Here is a 17,913-nt window from a genome sequence, read left to right as displayed (position 1 = left end):
GTGAATGGGTAGGGAATCCTCTAATTCATATGATTTTTACACACACATAAATATAATTGCAAAACATTCCTGACATGCTAAATGCTCTGGGGTTTTTTTGGAGTGGTGGTTAAAGGAGGTGTCACAGACAGCTAGATAGGGTGCCATAGAGCTCCTGAAGAAAGTTGAACATTCAACCTTGGGAGATAAAGAAGTTCAAAATTGCAAGTGGTGGGCAATTTATAACATCCTCACAAAACCAATAGTACTTGGTATTAATGGGACTAAACCATTAGGAAACTGCATTCCACTCTATAATACTTCAAGATAGTGGACTCTATGGAGCCATTGATAAAAAGAAAGTCTTTTTCAAGAGCCATAACATATAAAACTGTACAATATAAATCAAACATAAAATAGAAAGTTGTTCTTAGCAGATGGGGGATCATGAAAGAAGTCAAAGTCAAGAAGACACAAAGTCAAGAGTGCACGAGGGAGATATGACACGTGGTGTTGAAAATGTAATTGAAAAATATCATCTAGTGTGTTAAAACCTCTATAACACAAAAGACAATTTAAGGACTAGGAAACTGAAAAGGACATTTTAAAGGTTAATTATTGAAAGCTACAATTTTATTTTCCTTGGTAAAAGCCACAGAAGACTGAGATGAAGGAGAGACACTAGATTATTATTTATTCAGTGTGCTTTTTGAGTTGAATAGGTTTTCAAACAAATAAGAGTCCGATGGGGAGGGGACTGTTTGAACACATTTAACGGGGGGGGGGGAGAGATTGACCAAGTTGCAAGGCAATTACAGTTTCCTTAATTCATGAAGAATACTTGAATGTAACTCTTAGATTGACAAGTAAGTCTTACAAGCCTTTGTTTTATCACACTAAACCATGTCTTGCCAACTCCTGAATTAGCCTTTGTATCCCTCCCTTTAATAGCAGTTTGTTACACAACGAATAGTAGGTAATCATATTTACTTCCAAAGCTTCATCTGGTTGGTTGGTTGGTTGGTTATAATTTATTTATTATTTATTTATTTATTTATTTATTTCTGGATGGATGGTGGGTGGGTGGGTGGGTGGAGGGGGGCATATCAAATGATAGCTAAAGGGGAAATAGCAGGACAGCTGGCAGTCTGTTTTTCTGGCCAGCTGGCAATCTTACCTGAACCTCATTAAAACAGAGAATTTTTAGGATTCCAAGCTATAGAGGGCACCAAAGAGCTTTCAATAAGTATGAGGCCTTCTTCAACCATGTTGTCTATTTCCTTCTCTGGTTAGCCTACCCTGTCGATATATCAACAACTCCAAAAACCACTGAGATGGAGAATCTAAGCTTCGCACAAATGCAGGAAATGCTTATTATGAAAAAAAAAACTGCATATGGTTAGAAGATCATGATCACTGGTAAATGATCAAGTAGCAGTCACATAAAGGACAGCTTTTCTTATTTCATGCCAATTCAGGCAGCATTCTATGCCAATTTCCTGATGTTCTGTTACTTGCTGATAATTTCCACATTTCATGTGATCTTTCACATGACGTAGAAGCCACTTCTGAAAAACTAACTCAATTGTAGCTGAAGTTTAGCATTCGTTTCTGTGTTATTTGCATTCAGAAAAATCCATTTGCAATCCTGTTAACCTGGGAAATAAATTTTGTATTGTAATATCACGTGACAAAAATTGGGGCAGTATTCTGGCATACAGTTCTTTGCCATCAATATACAGCATGGGAACAGTTGTGTAATGCAACAGGTAATGCAGTAGAAAATGAACGTGCTAGCATTATAATCAGGAAAGCTTAATATCCAAGTGCAGCCAAAGAAATTCGGATGAAAGAGCAAGACAAGCAAATAGGTACTTCATTGTACCAGTTTTGATTACTCATTCACAAACAGTTCTATAAGGGTGTCACTTATTTTACCGAGATGTAGATCGTCTGTCTTAACATCAAGAATCATATATTATCCTAACATTTCCCATATATCTCAGCCATTGATTGATTACTAGCTTGGTCATAATCATATCATAGGACCATGGAATTGTAGAGTTGGGTCCCAAAGGGCTGGGGCTGTCTAGTCCAACCTACAGCATTGCAGGAATTACTGCTAAATAATCCCTCAGAGATGGCTACGCAACCTCTGTTTAAAAATCTTCAATGAAGTCCACCACCTTCTAAGGTAGTTTGTTCCATTGTCAAACAACTCTTACAATCAGAAAGAGCTTTTAGTTGGAATCTCCTTTTTTGCAATTTGAATCCATTGGTTTGGGTCGTATCCTGTGGGGCAGCACAAAGCAAGCTTGCTCCATCTTCCATGTGACAGCCCTTTAGATATTTGATGATTGCTATCATATCACCTCTCCAGGATGCAGCCTTCTGATGAAGTAACATGGGGAGAGAATTCACCTCCCGACACAGCAATAGCCACTTATTTCCAACAGCAATGGAAGTGTTAAGTTGGGACTTGGCTGGGCCTGGGGGGCAGGGGCGGGGGCGGGGGACAAAAGCACCTTTGAGAAAATCCTGGGTAGATCAACAGTTCCAGCAAAGGATGGAGAATTTACTTTTAAACACGTTCTAAGACAATAAATGGCAGGAATGACTTAAGGACCACAAAGTCAGCTGAACACGCGCCAGCCATGAGTGCAGACCAAGCAGACATAGCCACCACACACACATGCACATACAAACACAGGCCTCACATGCCAAACCTGTGATGACACCATTCACTGCATGCCTAGCAAACCAATGTAAAGGCCACAGAGTGTCAGGTTCTAGAGTAGTGAGCTGCCCCTTTAATGATCTGCAGTCTTCAACAATGGGACAGGGCTTTGGGGGAGACAAGCTCAGGAAGTATAAATGAGCTCAGATAGGGGCAAAATCTTTAAACCATTTCTTGTACTTCAAGTGGACATACACTTCTTGACTGTTAGCCTTCTCCTTCTCTAATCTAGACCATTGAGTAATCTGCCTCTTCCAGCATCCACAAGGTATGATTCTCATCAGGACTAGATACTGGGAGATCTGTATAACCATCACAATGCAACAGAGGTTTTCAACTTGGGATGACTTGGAGCATTGGTTTTCAACCTTTTTGGATCCAATACTCCCTTGGTCAACTACATTCTTTCTGTGGCACTCCTGTGGGGCTTAGGAGCCCAGTTATGTCACCCCTTGCCTGCAGAGCTGGAAGCTCCTCACCCCTTTTTGAACCCTCCCTTGTGTAGTGTTCCCTCAGCCTCCTCCCCATTCCCCTCTCCTTGGGAGTCTTCTGGGCAGCCGCAGCTGCCACCCCTGGTCTCTGATCTGCCCCTCTTGTGCCAAAGAGAGGTGCCTTCTCACGCTGCCTCACAGGGGCCTGGGAAGCACCCCCTGGCCAGCCCCAGAGTACCATTCACCTGCAGAGCTTTTGGGAGGCAGAGATGCAAGAGGGCATCAGAGGAGGGAGGGAAGAAAAGAAGGACAGAGGCCAGTGTTGTCCACAGTACCCCAACCGTCATTCAATGCACCCTAGGGTGCCATGGCACACTGGTTGAAAACCACTGCAATACACCTTTCAGCAATACATGCAGACTTGGGCTCTTCAAAGAGAACTTTAGAGAAGGCTGAACCAATTATATATTTGGTCAGTTTTGCTGCTAATAATCTAGATTTCCTTGACCACTGTTCTCTGCTCTGGCAACAATTTTTTTAATTACTGTTTTTCATTATGTTTACTATTATTTATGTGTTGTTTTTGTTCAGTAAAGTGAACTCAAAGCGACTTACAAAAAAGAACAACACATTACTAACAAGTGTGAAAACAAGATTAAAGGTAAGCTAAAGTGCACAATATGTACAGGATGAGTCTTTTAAAAGAGGCCCAGTGGAACATGTGTACTCTGTATCCATGGGGCCTCTTTTAAAGGACTTACCCAGTATAAAATAGCAGATCCAACTCAACGTAACCTTGTTAATATTCTTTTGCTTATTTCATGGTGTTCCCCACTCTATGTCTCATAGTAGAAAAAAATGTGGGGTAAAAGCTTTGTCTCAAAATATTAAATTAAAGTGTTGAAATGCCGTTGTTTACCACCACTGCATGAACACATATTTGAATGCCAACTTTTTAAAAGTACACTCACTGACACTTCACACTTGAGTCTATCTTGGCCCCTTGAAGTAGGTGGTCAAGGTGAGAAATCATAGAAGTTAAGATAGCCACAGCAGCCAGCCAAAATTTGCTTCAGTCAATGGTGATCCTCTGTTGAAAGCACTTCCACGTGCCACCAGTGTAGCCTTACAGAGCTTACAAACAGTTCCTGCCAGCTCCCACAACCTAAAAGTTGGCAATCTCAGTTCTCTCATGCAATCCTGCCCATTTTCCATTAGTATCAGTGAAAATCATTAATGAAAAAAGCACAAAAATAATTCCCCCATGGGGTCCTATTTTCCTTTTGATGCTTAACTTCCATCATCCACATGCAAGCCTATAAAAGAATAGAGCTAGTTACCCTCTCTGTCCCCCATTGTGGCTACACAACCAGTTATACTTATCCAAGAACTGTATTTTGTTCCCTAAAGAATAGCTAGAACTAGCAATCCCATACATTAATTGTGATATTGTTTTGTGTCTTTTTAAAAAAATAAATAAATAAAATAAGCTGCTGCACTATATAGAGTCTCCAGTACATTCACAGATCTTTTTGCCTTTTACTTCTTCCAACTGCTTTCTTGTCAAGCAAAATTAAAGCACAGCAGAGCAAATCCCGTGGGTTGGTTTTTTGTTTTGCTTTTCGAAGGGGGGTACTTTGCAGGGTAGTGTAAGAATCATCACAATTGCACAGTTCCACAGTAATTGGACTAATCAAAGCTATATAATGTTACCATTGTGAATAAAGTAGTCCTGCTCATTAGCCCATTACAAAAGAATTACTGTAAATTCAAGCCTACGTGCAGCATCACTTCCTGTGCAAACAAACATAGATAATGCAACAAGCTTGAAACTTTTCCAAGCTGGCAGACTGGCAACGCAAATTATGCAGAGAAACAGAAAGCTTTCACTAGATTCAATAGAGCTTGGAGCGTAAGAATGATTAAATGTTTCTGTACACAAGTACACATCACAATAATGAATCAGACTAAAAAATTCCAAGAAGGGGCTCAACTGCACCAGCTGGGCTTCTTCAGAGAGCAGGGTTATAATGCAAAATGATGACATTCTAAATAGCCTCATTTCCAACTTCTGTGCAATCTGTCTAAGACATACCTTTAAAAGAAAGGAAGGAAGAGAGGACTACAATTCAAAAAGCAATAGTGTTATCATATAACTGGAAATGGTCAAGGACAGGGAAACCCATCCTTGTTTCTTTATTTAGTTTAAAGCAGGGGATCATAACATGACCCATTTTTCAGTATATCCTAATTTGATTACCTTGAGAAAGAGATGGTCTGCATTTTAAGACTGAAGGTACGAATCAGATTTTTTTAAAATAAAAAAACCTAGCTACAATCTGTACAGTGGTACCTCGGGTTAAGAACTTAATTCATTCTGGAGGCCCGTTCCTAACCTGAAACTGTTCTTAACCTGAGGTACCACTTTAGCTAATGGGGGCTCCCGCTGCCGCCGCACAACCACCACACGATTTCTATTCTCATCCTGAAGCAAAGTTCTTAACCCGAGGTACTATTTCTGGGTTAGCGGCGTCTGTAACCTGAAGCATCTGTAACCCGAGGTACCACTGTACAACTACATCACACATTTTAGGGGAAATGTTCACACACAAAGTAATTGTGTGAGGATTTAACCCACATTTCATCTCACATGCTTAAGCCAACTAAGTTCAAAGACTGGCTGCAGAATGGCAGACAGAATCAGGATCCCTAAAAAAATAAAAAATAAAAGCAGGGAGGGTCAAATAACCCTGAGACTTATTATTTCATTAGTAGTTGCATTATTTCTTCATTTCCTCATACACTGGCCTGATTTCAAACAGGAACAACAAAGTATTCAAAAACAGTCTACCCACAAGAACAGTTCTGCTATTATGTTCTGATTTGCACATTGCAGCTTAAGAGGATCAAGAAACGACAAAGTAGCATATCAGACATTCTTACTTTGGCTAACCTGCTGAAGTACTGAAAAAATAAGCAGGAAGGTACTACATAGACTGCGGGCATTCGTTATCAATAATTCCTCCAAAACAATCATTAAAATCTCTTTGAAGTATTGTTTAAAATGAATGAATATTTTTAATGAAATGGGTACAATTTCATGGCTTAAAGAATTTACTGTTGGCATTTCCCAAGCTTCTGGGGGGAAATGTGTTCTATAACCAGTGAGATACAACAGGAAAGGTTCTCTTCTGCATCTCCATATAATATACAGCTCCCTGAGGGGGAACCTGAAGATGACCCTACCAGCAGCAGCATCATTTCTTAATACACAAGGGAATTAAGAAAATCATGAAAATGGTATAAGACCAAATTGGACAGTATGGGCTTAGAGTGAGCCTAGTCTTTAATAATATCAGACTCGAGAATCTTGTCATTTGAGAAACTTGAGTGGGATCAGATGAAACAAGTTCCTTCTAGCAGAATCAACAGAATCTGAAAGGACTTAATGTATTTTCACATTCAATTTGTATTTCCTATAGAGAAAAACGTACAGCATGTTCCAAATACATTTGGAGAGATAGGCCATATAGAAGCTAAGGACAGAAGTCTTCAAGCTAAGGAGACAAACCGGAGTGCATGGTGTCAAAGGGGAGAAGATATATATTGGGAACAGTGGAAACCTGAAGGAATTGAGAAAGCCAAAAGGACTAGTTTCTGCTGGCTACTACAGGTTAGGGTTCCACCTGCCTGCCACTGGGGCAGGAGTGCTTCCCTAGCCAGTGACAGATCTATGCACAGCTGGATCTGTCTCATCCAAGCCCCTTGCAGCATGGCAGGTTGGGGGTTCGATTGCCCTGTTGATGTATTATCAAATTAAACTATAGTTTACATGAATTTACATAATGAATCCCCTATTTTATATTTTTAATGGAAGGATATCAGTGGAGATGACTAGACGGGAATGATCCCATCCATATCAGTCAACTAACTCTTTTCCAAGTCTTTTTTTCTCTGAGAAACACACCTACAAGATACAAAATCCAGAAGATAGTGAGACTTGTATACTAATTTCACATATATACACACATGCTTAAAGCATTTGGTTAGACTGTTTGCTACCTTTGCAATTAGTTATCTTCTCTTCTAATTGCTTCACTGGCATATCATATGAGACATTGCTCTAGTTCTATTATAAATTCATTCAATGTTTTTTGTATATAAATACATTTAAACAGCACAATTTATGGCAATTTAATTAAATTGCTGTTCGGACATAACAGATATAACACTTCAGTTGAGGAAAGGAGGAAAATAGTTTTGCATACTTTGCTCAAATATAATATTAAAATATCCAAACCTATTATCTTGGAAGAATAATTTTGATAGTTCCACCAGTAAATTTATTACATATTTTGCATTACATAACAGAATGAACCTTGTTTAAGTAGAAGAATAATTAGGCTACTAGCTGAAAAACCTGGTTTTGCCATGCAAGTCACTAAAACAAGATGCCTGGAAATCTATCAAGAAAGATGACAGATTTCTAACCTATTGCCTATGTTAAGTTAAGGGCAAAATAACCATGCCACCATCCCAGTTGTTTGCCAAACAGGTAATGGTATGAAATATTCCAAAATTTAATACAGTAGATGCTCGGGTTGCGAACGTGATCCGTGCGGGAAGCATGTTCGCAACCCGCAGCGTCCGCAACTCACATGCGCAGGTTGCGATTTGGCGCTTCTGCACATGCGCAAGCACCAAAACCCAGAAGTATCCTGTTCCGGTACTTCTGGGTTCAGGGTGCACAACCCGAAATCGCAGAACCCGAAGCGTCTGTAACCCGAGGTATGACTGTATCATTCTATATATAGACATAGTTAATCCTGATTCAGTAGCTCTTCCTTCTTAGCTTGTAAGTTCCAGTACTTGAAGAACATGTCAAAATTCTGACAACACAAATTAATAAAAATTAAGTTTCACAGACCATTAACACACTGTATGTGTGGGGAGTTAAAAGTTTACCATGAATTTCTGTTAATCTTAATATATACTTCAATGGAAACCACAGAAGTGGAATCTCTTACAGAGCCAATAGACTAGATTCAGAACAAGTTAGTTATGTTTTAACTATTAGGTCCAGTCGTGGACGACTCTGGGGTTGCAGTGCTTATCTCGCTTTACTGGCCGAGGGAGCTGGCGTACAGCTTCTGGGTCATGTGGCCAGCATGACTAAGCAGTTTCTGGTGAGTCAGAGCAGCGCACGGAAACACCATTTACCTTCCTGCCAGAGCGGTACCTATTTATCTACTTGCACTTTGACGTGCTTTCGAACTGCTAGGTGGGCAAGAGCAGGGACCGAACAATGGGAGCTCACCCCGTCACGGGGATTCAAACTTCTGACCTTCTGATCGGCTCTGTGGTTTAGACCACAGCGCCACCCACGTCCCTGTAGTTAAGTTTTAGTTTCACTTAAATCAATGGGACAAATTAATCTTATTAGTTGGTGCTTAAAACTAACTTAAATCCCATGGATTTTAATCAGAATAAAAGCATAACTAATCTATCCCGGATCCAAGGCAATGTCTATTTAGTTCCGTCATTTTAAAAATGGAAGGGAGCTTATAAACTTCTGGTTGCATAACAATTCCACTGACTAACAAACAGTAAAATCTTGTCCAGATTCTTGGAAATAATTTGAAAAATGTCCACGTATAACAAGGTATCATAATCAAAGAAGTTTAATTTTGGTAGAGAACACTTGAATCAGATTCATTAATTAAACTGTAGTAACAACCAGAGAAAATAGCATCAAATACAACCCGCCTAGCAGTATCTCCAGTCTTATCTCTTTTGCCCTCAAGGCCAGCCGCCAGATGGAGAGGTATCCTAGGTAAGTGAGAAAATCTATGAACTATGGCAACACACACACACACACCACTGACTCTCCAGTCTGCAGTTGTGCTGTATTAAGTGCCCAAGTGGGCAAAGGTGGAAAAGACCCTGGCTACACATGTGTCAGTGATATCTGGCTGCTCTGTAGAGTTTCACCATTTCCTGTGTTCTCTTCCTCTACCTTTCCTCCCCCTTCACCATTCTACCATCCACTGAGGCAATTTCCTCAGGGAGAGTAAGAGGTCAGCCTTCTTCTCCAAACCTCGACTTGCCTGAGGTTCTGTCTACTTGACAGGAGTGCAGGCCCTGTGGAAATATAAGGTAACACTTCCCTTCTTCTCAAGGTAGAAACTGATCCCAAAGTGAAAAGAAAGAGAAAAGGGGCGCCCAAAGTTTGCCAACCTGTTCACCTTCATTTTACAATGGAAATTCCTACACACAGGCTATCAGAATAATTATTTTAAATACTAGCCCTAGCACAAAATCAAGTTCAATTCAATATCCAGAAAATGAAAGCCATCGCTTGCGAATCTATTTCTTCAAGCAGCTTAACTCAGAAATTGCCTTCCTTGTAAAGCTGATCTTATAGTTTTAAAACTCTTCAATGACATATGGCTCTCAGATCTGCAGCTTTCAAAACTTTGATCCCTTAGAAATTTTCCAGACCAAGTTTTATCGCTCCCTACTAGGGATCCCCTCTTGCGTGTCTAATATAGCTGTCCGCTTAGAGCTTGGTCAAATCCCTGTTAGCACTCTGTGATATGGATCTTGAAGATCCATTATTGGTTAAAACTCATTTCCCCCCCCTGTTGGGTCGGCACCCTTAACCCTATTGGATTCCTATCAATCCAAATGGAAATCTACACTGTACGGAAAGTTAAAAGGTTTGGGGTTCTCGCTACAGGCACTGATAGCTGTCAGCTATGAGAAAGCCAGAGTAACAATTCGCCAACGAATCTGGGATGGATGTAGAGCTTCAGCATCATGTGAGCAAGATGAATAAGCATCCAGGAATCAAGGATAATGGGAGATGGTTTACCCCAGTGACATATTTGTCAAAATTACAAATACCTAAGGTAAATATAGACGGCTGTTTACCCTCGCTAAATTCAACGTACTGCTGTCTGCCTTGTTGCACCTTAAAAGGAAGCAGGATGTTTGTGTCACAGCCTGCGTATTTCCTGTTCACAGGATGTTTATGTTTTCTGTTGCTTTCGTTTCCCTCTTGGTGTCGAAGACACTGAAGCAGGCAGTCATGTTTTTTTGTTCTGATCAACGCTGAATAAAACTTGTAAATAATGCTCTCCTGAGTGCGACTTTTGCTGTGCATTATCTGCTGATAGAGTGTGCATGAGCTCTGGAATGTGGCAAGCTATGTTCTGCAAGCTCGTGTCGCTAATTGCTGATACTGCATCTACGGGAGACCGATGGATCGTCCGGAGTCGACGTGGAGGCAGTGATGGCCTTTGTCTCCCTGGCAGTATCCCAACAAACCGTATGTGGAACGAGTTTGCCCCAGCAGTGCGATAGAGGTGAAAACTGTCTCTCACGTCCTGATACGACGCCGTTTTTACAGGGATATACGCTCGGTTTTTATCACCCGTTATACAGAAAATTCCAAGTGGGCCCAAACCTTTAAAATTTCTGATAGAGGACAATGATCCAGAGATCACCTTAAAGGTGGCCAAATTTTGTGTGGTTGCCATAAAACTTAGGGAACAAGCTGTGCTATTATAAAGACTATGGCCTTAGAAGCAAATTATAGATAATATTGGAGAGATTAAGACTTAAACCATATTTTAACTGCTGCCATAATTGTACTGTTTATCATTATATTGATTGTTAATTTAAATTTAATTTTATTGTGTTTTTGATTTGTTTAGTATGGTATGTGAGTCTGGTCTGGGACCATAATAAATTCAATTCAATTCAAAACTCTTCAATGTTCTTTAAACTTAATACTTTCTGTGTATAATCATATTTTCTCAGAGTTCACTTCGCAGCAATTTTAAGCAAGCTACCTATGTGTTCTGATCCACGCCATATAGTCCTTTGGTACAGCACAAACCCATTATTCCATTACAGAATCTTTCTGGTATGAATGCATATAACGCAAATCCTTCTGGACTGCACTCTGTGTTCAGTATTCAACGAATATCTGAAAACCTTTAGATATCCTATAAATAGCTTACAGTGAAATCCTATGCAATATTTACTCAGCACTTAAGGACTCAGTTACATTAGTCAAAAAAACAGCGTTTTGAATGCATTATAAACATGCAACACCAGATGGTCCTGTAGAGCTCAAATCTTTTATATGTGATTTTACATAGCATTTTTTCTTTATTATAACAATTTATGACTTGTTTATAGTGGTTTTTTTCCTATGTGTAGATCCATCCAAAGACTCAGCAAGTGCACTCTTTGTTTCTCCCAACCCAACTTTCCTTCCAATTACTAACAAAACAGTCTCATTCTCAAACAATTAGGGGAGCATCTGCCCCCTATGAATTCACTTTCAGTACATTAAGCATTTGGTGACAAAGGGTCAGACTGTCATGGGCAAACCAATAAATCAATGCTTACTTTATGTTTCTTTTTCTGTGCTAATTTATTTTGTTGCTGATGCTACTAAAAGGCAAAAGAAGGGGGATGAGAGAGAGAATATTAATTTGTTACTGGGAGCCCACCCATTATCCAAACTAAGAAATGTATCCTTCCTTGTTCTCTAACCCATAAATTGTTCCACAGAAAATCAAGCTATATGAACCTATCAAACATATCTTATTAGGTGAATTTTTCATATCACCCCAACTCCAAGACTACTTATCTCAACATAGCTACTTATCTCAACACATTTACTGCCTTCCTGATATGATTTCTTAACACGAATTACTCAAGAGATAAGGTTTGTTTGTTTTTATCAAGCATCTTCCAAAGCACTATGCTTTAAGTGAAGTCTCGGGGGGGGGGGGGAAATACTAACGTGAAACAATGTCACTCACAGAGGGACTTCTGTCTTGAAGATGCAGTGCCAAAGAACAGCTTGAATAAGTGATATTGTTCTGTGTATTGTGTATAATGGAGCCACTACTGCAGCTCTATAACACTTCAGATTTTTTTCCAGCCTTCTGTCACATCATCCATCACAGACAAGGGTAACCAAATACCATGCTTCAGGGCACAGAGCTGATCACCCCTGAAAGCTGAAAGGGAAATGTTTTTCCCCATGTTACTACAGCACACAAATCAGGAATAGCTTAGGGAGGAAATTGGGGAAAGCACCATAAAAACAAAATTAATGGATTTTCACTCCATTCTGTCTACATTCCACCCCCCTCCTTACCAGGCCTTATAGCTAGCGCTTTTTTTCCTGGGGGAATGCAGGGGTACGCATACCCCTAAACATTTTGTGAGTCTAACTTTGGCCTGATTGAGGGGCAGTATTTTAATATGTGTAGGAAAATGAGAATACCCCTAAACAATTTTTTAGGGGTAAAAAGAACTCCTTAGCTATAGCTATATACCCAAAGCTAAGGTCAATAGGATAAGCAAATGAAGCAGATCCAATAGCCGATTTTAAAGCAATTCTCGCTGCTTTCTGGAATACTATTAATTCTTTCAGTTCCAAAATTAAGAAGTGCAATAAATGAAGATAAGATTTAAAAGTTCTCAACTTTCTGGGATTTACGTAGTCTGGCAATCAATTCTAAAAGATAAAAGATATACAGTCGGGGCTCCCTCGCACTCCCCCTTCACGATTCTGATTCATTACAATGCCACATGTACATTGAATCAGAAGGCTGCTATTAATGTCAAAAGGGTAGCAAGGTCAGTTTGATAAGATATACGTGGCATGCCCTATTTTTAGAATTTGCTACATCTGTTGGTGGGTTTGATCTCAAAGGCATTTGTAAATAACAGGTAAGCTGAGAAAAATTACTGATATTTGAAGCAAAACAAATATCTTTACAACAAGAAGCAATTCAGTTTGTGTTGATATGAGATTATAGGTGGCTACAGATTGTTGGGTGCTATTCACATGATGACTGCAAATAAAACATAATGGCCTGTTCTTTGAAGTAGTACTTGTCAATGGGAAGAAACCTAACCTGTGATAGGATTCTCTAAAATCTACCCATTAAATATCATGAAAGGATTAACCAAAGCTGAATTTCATTGCTCAGCCTTGCATTGCTAAATACATTGCATTGCTGCATTGGCTCCCAGTACGTTTCCAAGCACAATTCAAAGTGTTGGTGCTGACTTTTAAAGCCCTAAATGGCCTTGGTCCAGTATACCTGAAAGAGCGTCTCCACTCCCATCGTTCTTCCCGGACACTGAGGTCCAGTGCCAAGGGCCTTCTGGTGGCTCCCTCGCTGAGAGAAGCCAAGTTACAGGGAACCAGGCAGAGGGCCTTCTCGGTGGTGGCACCCACCCTGTGGAACGCCCTCCCACCAGATGTCAAAGAGAAAAACAACTACCAGACTTTTAGAAGACATCTGAAGGCAGCCCTGTTTAGGGAAGCTTTTAATGTTTAATAGACTATTGTATTTTAATATTTTGCTGGACGCCACGCAGAGTGGCTGGGGAAACCCAGCCAGATGGGTGGGGTATAAATAATAAATTATTATTATTATTATTATTATTATTATTATTATTATTATTATTATAATTATATCATAATATTTCACGGGTATGTGCAAAAGCACACAGATTGTCAAAATCTCTAATCAAACTAAAAAATAAATGAAAGCCTGACGAGTATAAGCCAGTGGTTTTCAACCAGTGTGCCGTGGCACCCTGGGGTGACTTGAATGATGGTCAAGGATGCCGCAGGCAACACTGACCTCCATCCCTCTTTCCTTCCCTCCCTCTTCTGATGCCCTCTTGCACCTCTGCCTCCCAAAGGCTTGCTCAGCTCCAACCTCTCCAGCTGATTGGTGTGTCTGGGGCTGGCCAGGGGGTGCTGCTTGCCAGGAGCTGAGGCGGCAAGCAGATGGCTGAGGGAGCCCAGCCAGTCAATCAGCCAGCCCTTGCTGTTGGGAATGGACCAACAATTGGGAGGCCAGGCAGGCAGGCAGGCAGGCACTACACTGGCCTTACCTGTGCTTGCTAAGTGCAATGCCTGCCTGGGAGCTGAGTGTCTAGCGCCAAAAGGGAATTTTTCCACCATGTACGCCCAGCGGCGCCTGCTGCTGCCACCTCCTGCCTCCGAAGGTGAGTAAGATGGTGGCCGCACATTCACCTTCAGCCAGTCTCTATTGGGCCACTAAGGCTGGGGGAATCCTCTTCCCAGGCCCCTGTGAGACGGCTTGAGGAGGCACCTCTCGTTGGGGTGAGGGGAGAAGGCTCAGAGACCAGGGGCAGCTGTGCGGAGGACTCACAAGGAGAGGGGAGAGGAGGCTGAAGGATCACTCCACATGGGAGGGTGTTCTAAAAGGGGGGAAGGACTGCCAGCTGCAGTCAAGAGGTGACATAAATTGGCTTCTGAGGCTTTGGAATGTGTTTCCTCACAGGGGAGCCGCAGAAATAATGTAGTTGGTCAAGGAAGCCATGGACTCAAAAAGGTTGAAAACCTCTGGTATAATCATATTAAAAGCATGTATTTGTGTGTCTGTATTTCACCTTAAAATTACATCACAAATAGCTCGTTACAACTGTAACTCTATCCTAAGAAACAAAGTATTTCAACACTCAAGCCATACATTTTCGAAAAATATATCAGCCAATGCAATCAAATGCTTAAAGTGCTCTACCTCAGAAGTATTCAGATGTGGGATCGCAAGGCACAAGTGCTCTACCCAAATTCATCTGCCCTAAATCCCTTCTGGAAAAGAGGCGGGCACTAATCGATATGCAGTATTTAATATTAATGGCGCATGATAGCTGAGCGCTCCTGCTCTCCCCCGCCCATCTACCATTGTTGCAATCTAACAGTGATGTCAGCAACCTAACAGGGATGTCTTCCACCTTACATGTTACAGGTGGGCTGGCCTACAATAGATTCCCATGACTTTGCATTCCATATAAGGAAAAATATGTTTTGCCTCCTACTCATTTCAATCTATTTAGTGCTGAATGGTCCAGGTGTCTGTTTATTAGGAATAAAGATTCCTGATGACCAATTGTGCTTAATTCTATTAAATCTTTGATTTATCAACACAAGCTATATTTTTGTGAAGTAAGGAAAAATTATAAAAAGGTATGCTTTCCTAAGCAGTGCAGATGCACTCAATTAAAACTATCTATTTTGAGAACTGTACCATACCAGCCACCAATGATAGCATAAACTTCTGAATTTGGCAAGAAAATGTGCTCCCTTAAATTGAAAGGAGTTTTTGTTGTTGTTTTATTTTTGATAGAACAGCTGCATTACTGGAGGGAAATCTATCAAATGAAAAGCAACAGAATACAAGAATACATTTAAATGCATAATTGTTACTATGAACAACAGTGGAACCATTAACATAACTTGATAGACACCTCTGTGGCCTCAAGTATAACCCTGTTTTTCAAGAGAATCTGGTAGAAAAATGGCATCTGGTCCTCTCTCCAATATGCAATGCACAGCTTTAGAAACTCCAGTAGCTATGCAACTACACTTGACATCTCACAACTTTTGCTGTTATACGTATTATCCATCTGCTCAGTAAGTATACTATGCTGAACAGCAAGGAAACACCATTACATGAACATAGTTTCCAGAATTATAAGGAAAAAACAACAATGATTAAAATGCATATTTGAATTATGCATGATTAATTGACAAACTGATATGCTTTAGTGCTTTGCTGTGGCACAATGAATACAGCAGCGTTCATCTTTTTTTTACTCAGTTGTTGTATTTCCTCCTCTCCCCAACCATCCACAATTAATCTTCTTAAACTGAAATACTCCCTATATACCCAGGATTTTACTGCATGGCATCCCGACACTGGGGTGGCTCTCACCTGTTACATAATAAGGGAGCCCTCAGAGTAACACACACTTTGGAACACACACTAAGAACAGGAGGAACATGGACAACTGTGTTTGATACCTCACCATCACCTGTCTGAGCTATCTGTCTCACTCTAGGCAGCATCGAGGGAGGCAACAACAGGTCAGATTTTTCACTGTTTTGCTCCTAGGCAACATTCATCAGAATAAGACAGTAAGTACCAAGTGGTGGTAAAAAAGCTGTCCCAGCAGTCTTGGGAGAGATATGACAGTACAGATCATCCTGCCTGCCCACTGCTGTTTGCACAAAATCCTTGGAAATGAGATGCGAATAAGGAATTCCCTGTGTTTGTTTACGCCCACATAGTGTGGTACTTCTTTCTTTTTTTTTGCTACTCCCCAGAGGAGAGAATAACAGCTGCACTATTGATGATACAATTAACACTTTCTATTTGTATGAAATGATAGTATAAATTTAACCATTAACAGTCTGACCAGTTCAGAAATATGCATGTACACTTTTCAGAACAGACCACCACATGAAACTTTGGACTTTCTGCAGAGGAATGTGTGCATTCATGCACACAGATGCATGTTTGCATGCAAATAAAAAAAGGGGGGAGCATCGCTTTCAGAAGTGCATTTTTGGGACAGGAACAGTTACTTTGGAACTGCTTGGTATATAATTGGCATAAATATGGCCATTTTGACAGCAATTCACTGGCTATGTTCAGAAGCAATGCCGCCCACCAACCACAGTTAAGCAGATTTGTTTGTTCCTAGCTTCTGATCATGGTTTGCTTGGGAGTATCAAATCAAAGTACTGGTTCAAATGTAACAGCATTCTATGGTTTGCTTTCCTGCTCCAGGAAGGGAGTAGTGAAATGATGCTGCACACACCATTGCTTAACTATGGTTTACCCTAGAATTATAACAAAGTAAGTTTTTTAAAGATGTGTAGCTCATGAAGGCCATGAAGGATTCTTTTATACATAGAAAGTTCACGAATATATACACTGTCACATATTTTTACCTCAGCTATGAGATGCGATGAAAATGCGTCAGTTAGCAAAATTCCATAGTTACAGACCTTGTTACTGTTAACTAATCAATAATATGGAGATATTTACCTGTGCGTAAGTCTCCGGTGGCTAATGCAAACAGCTGTGTGTTGGTCTTGAGCAACGCATACCTTATGACGACTACATTTCATCTTTAAGCATGGATCTTTAGCTGGGTCTAAAGCTAAAAACAATTAGGAGAATATTTTTTTAAATAATCCTTTTCTACAGATGTACAGTAATTATAAGCCAACTCAATTGTTGCACACAGTAGAGTTATGAATGCCTTACTGGGGGCTCTTAAATGCATTTCATGTTACATTAAACCAATACTTTTTTAAAAAGAAATCTGCATTACAATAAAGTGTGTAGTCTAGCACACAAGCACACATAATAACACCTATGTATGGCTGATTGTGTGCTCAATCAACTGCATCCTAATTTCTTGCTGTTAAGGTTTCTAGTTTGGTCTTTGTTGTCATTGCTTTGATGCCCAGGTAGTACATAAACTTCCATGGGCACAGATTCATAGGAACTTGTTTTTCACCTGATAAACATAGCTATCACATCTGACACTTGCATCACCTGTTGACTGCCAAGGATAGAAACTTGATTGGATGGGAGCACTACTTGTATATGGGCACATTTTTCACCATGTGAAGATCAATATTTGAATTGGTTGCATAAATTATCAGTAGACAGAAACTCAAAAAGACAGGTACTAACTTGTACCACCTTGTTCTAACTTGTGTTAAAAGCAACATAATATAGTGAGATTTACCACATTATGGGATGCATAACCTTAGAATGCAGTAATTTCTAAATTCAAACACCTGATTGACTCAGGTGGCACCTTGTGGTTTGAGAAGTATTTTATGCACAGGGTTTAAAAGGGTTGAAATGTGACTATGTGACTATGGCCCAGTTC

General features: G+C 40.3%; 1 protein-coding gene across 2 annotated transcripts in view; it reads right to left on the bottom strand.

The window, feature by feature from the left end:
- Positions 1-17,913, bottom strand: part of SPOCK3 (SPARC (osteonectin), cwcv and kazal like domains proteoglycan 3) — a 122,758-nt gene that overhangs the window by 51,172 nt on the left and 53,673 nt on the right. The window contains exon 4 of one of the 2 annotated variants that reach the window (XM_083631285.1): positions 17,055-17,169. The exons of the other annotated variant lie outside the window; for it this stretch is intronic. Within the exon in view, the coding sequence (XP_083487411.1) occupies positions 17,055-17,169 (115 nt within the window). The remainder of the gene's footprint in view (positions 1-17,054; positions 17,170-17,913) is intronic. 2 annotated transcript variants of the gene reach the window in all.

The sequence above is a fragment of the Podarcis filfolensis genome (genome assembly GCF_964270895.1).
Source record: "Podarcis filfolensis genome assembly, chromosome: 9".
NCBI classification, from domain to species: Eukaryota; Metazoa; Chordata; class Lepidosauria; order Squamata; family Lacertidae; genus Podarcis; species Podarcis filfolensis.
This window is presented reverse-complemented; position numbering and strand designations above follow the sequence as displayed.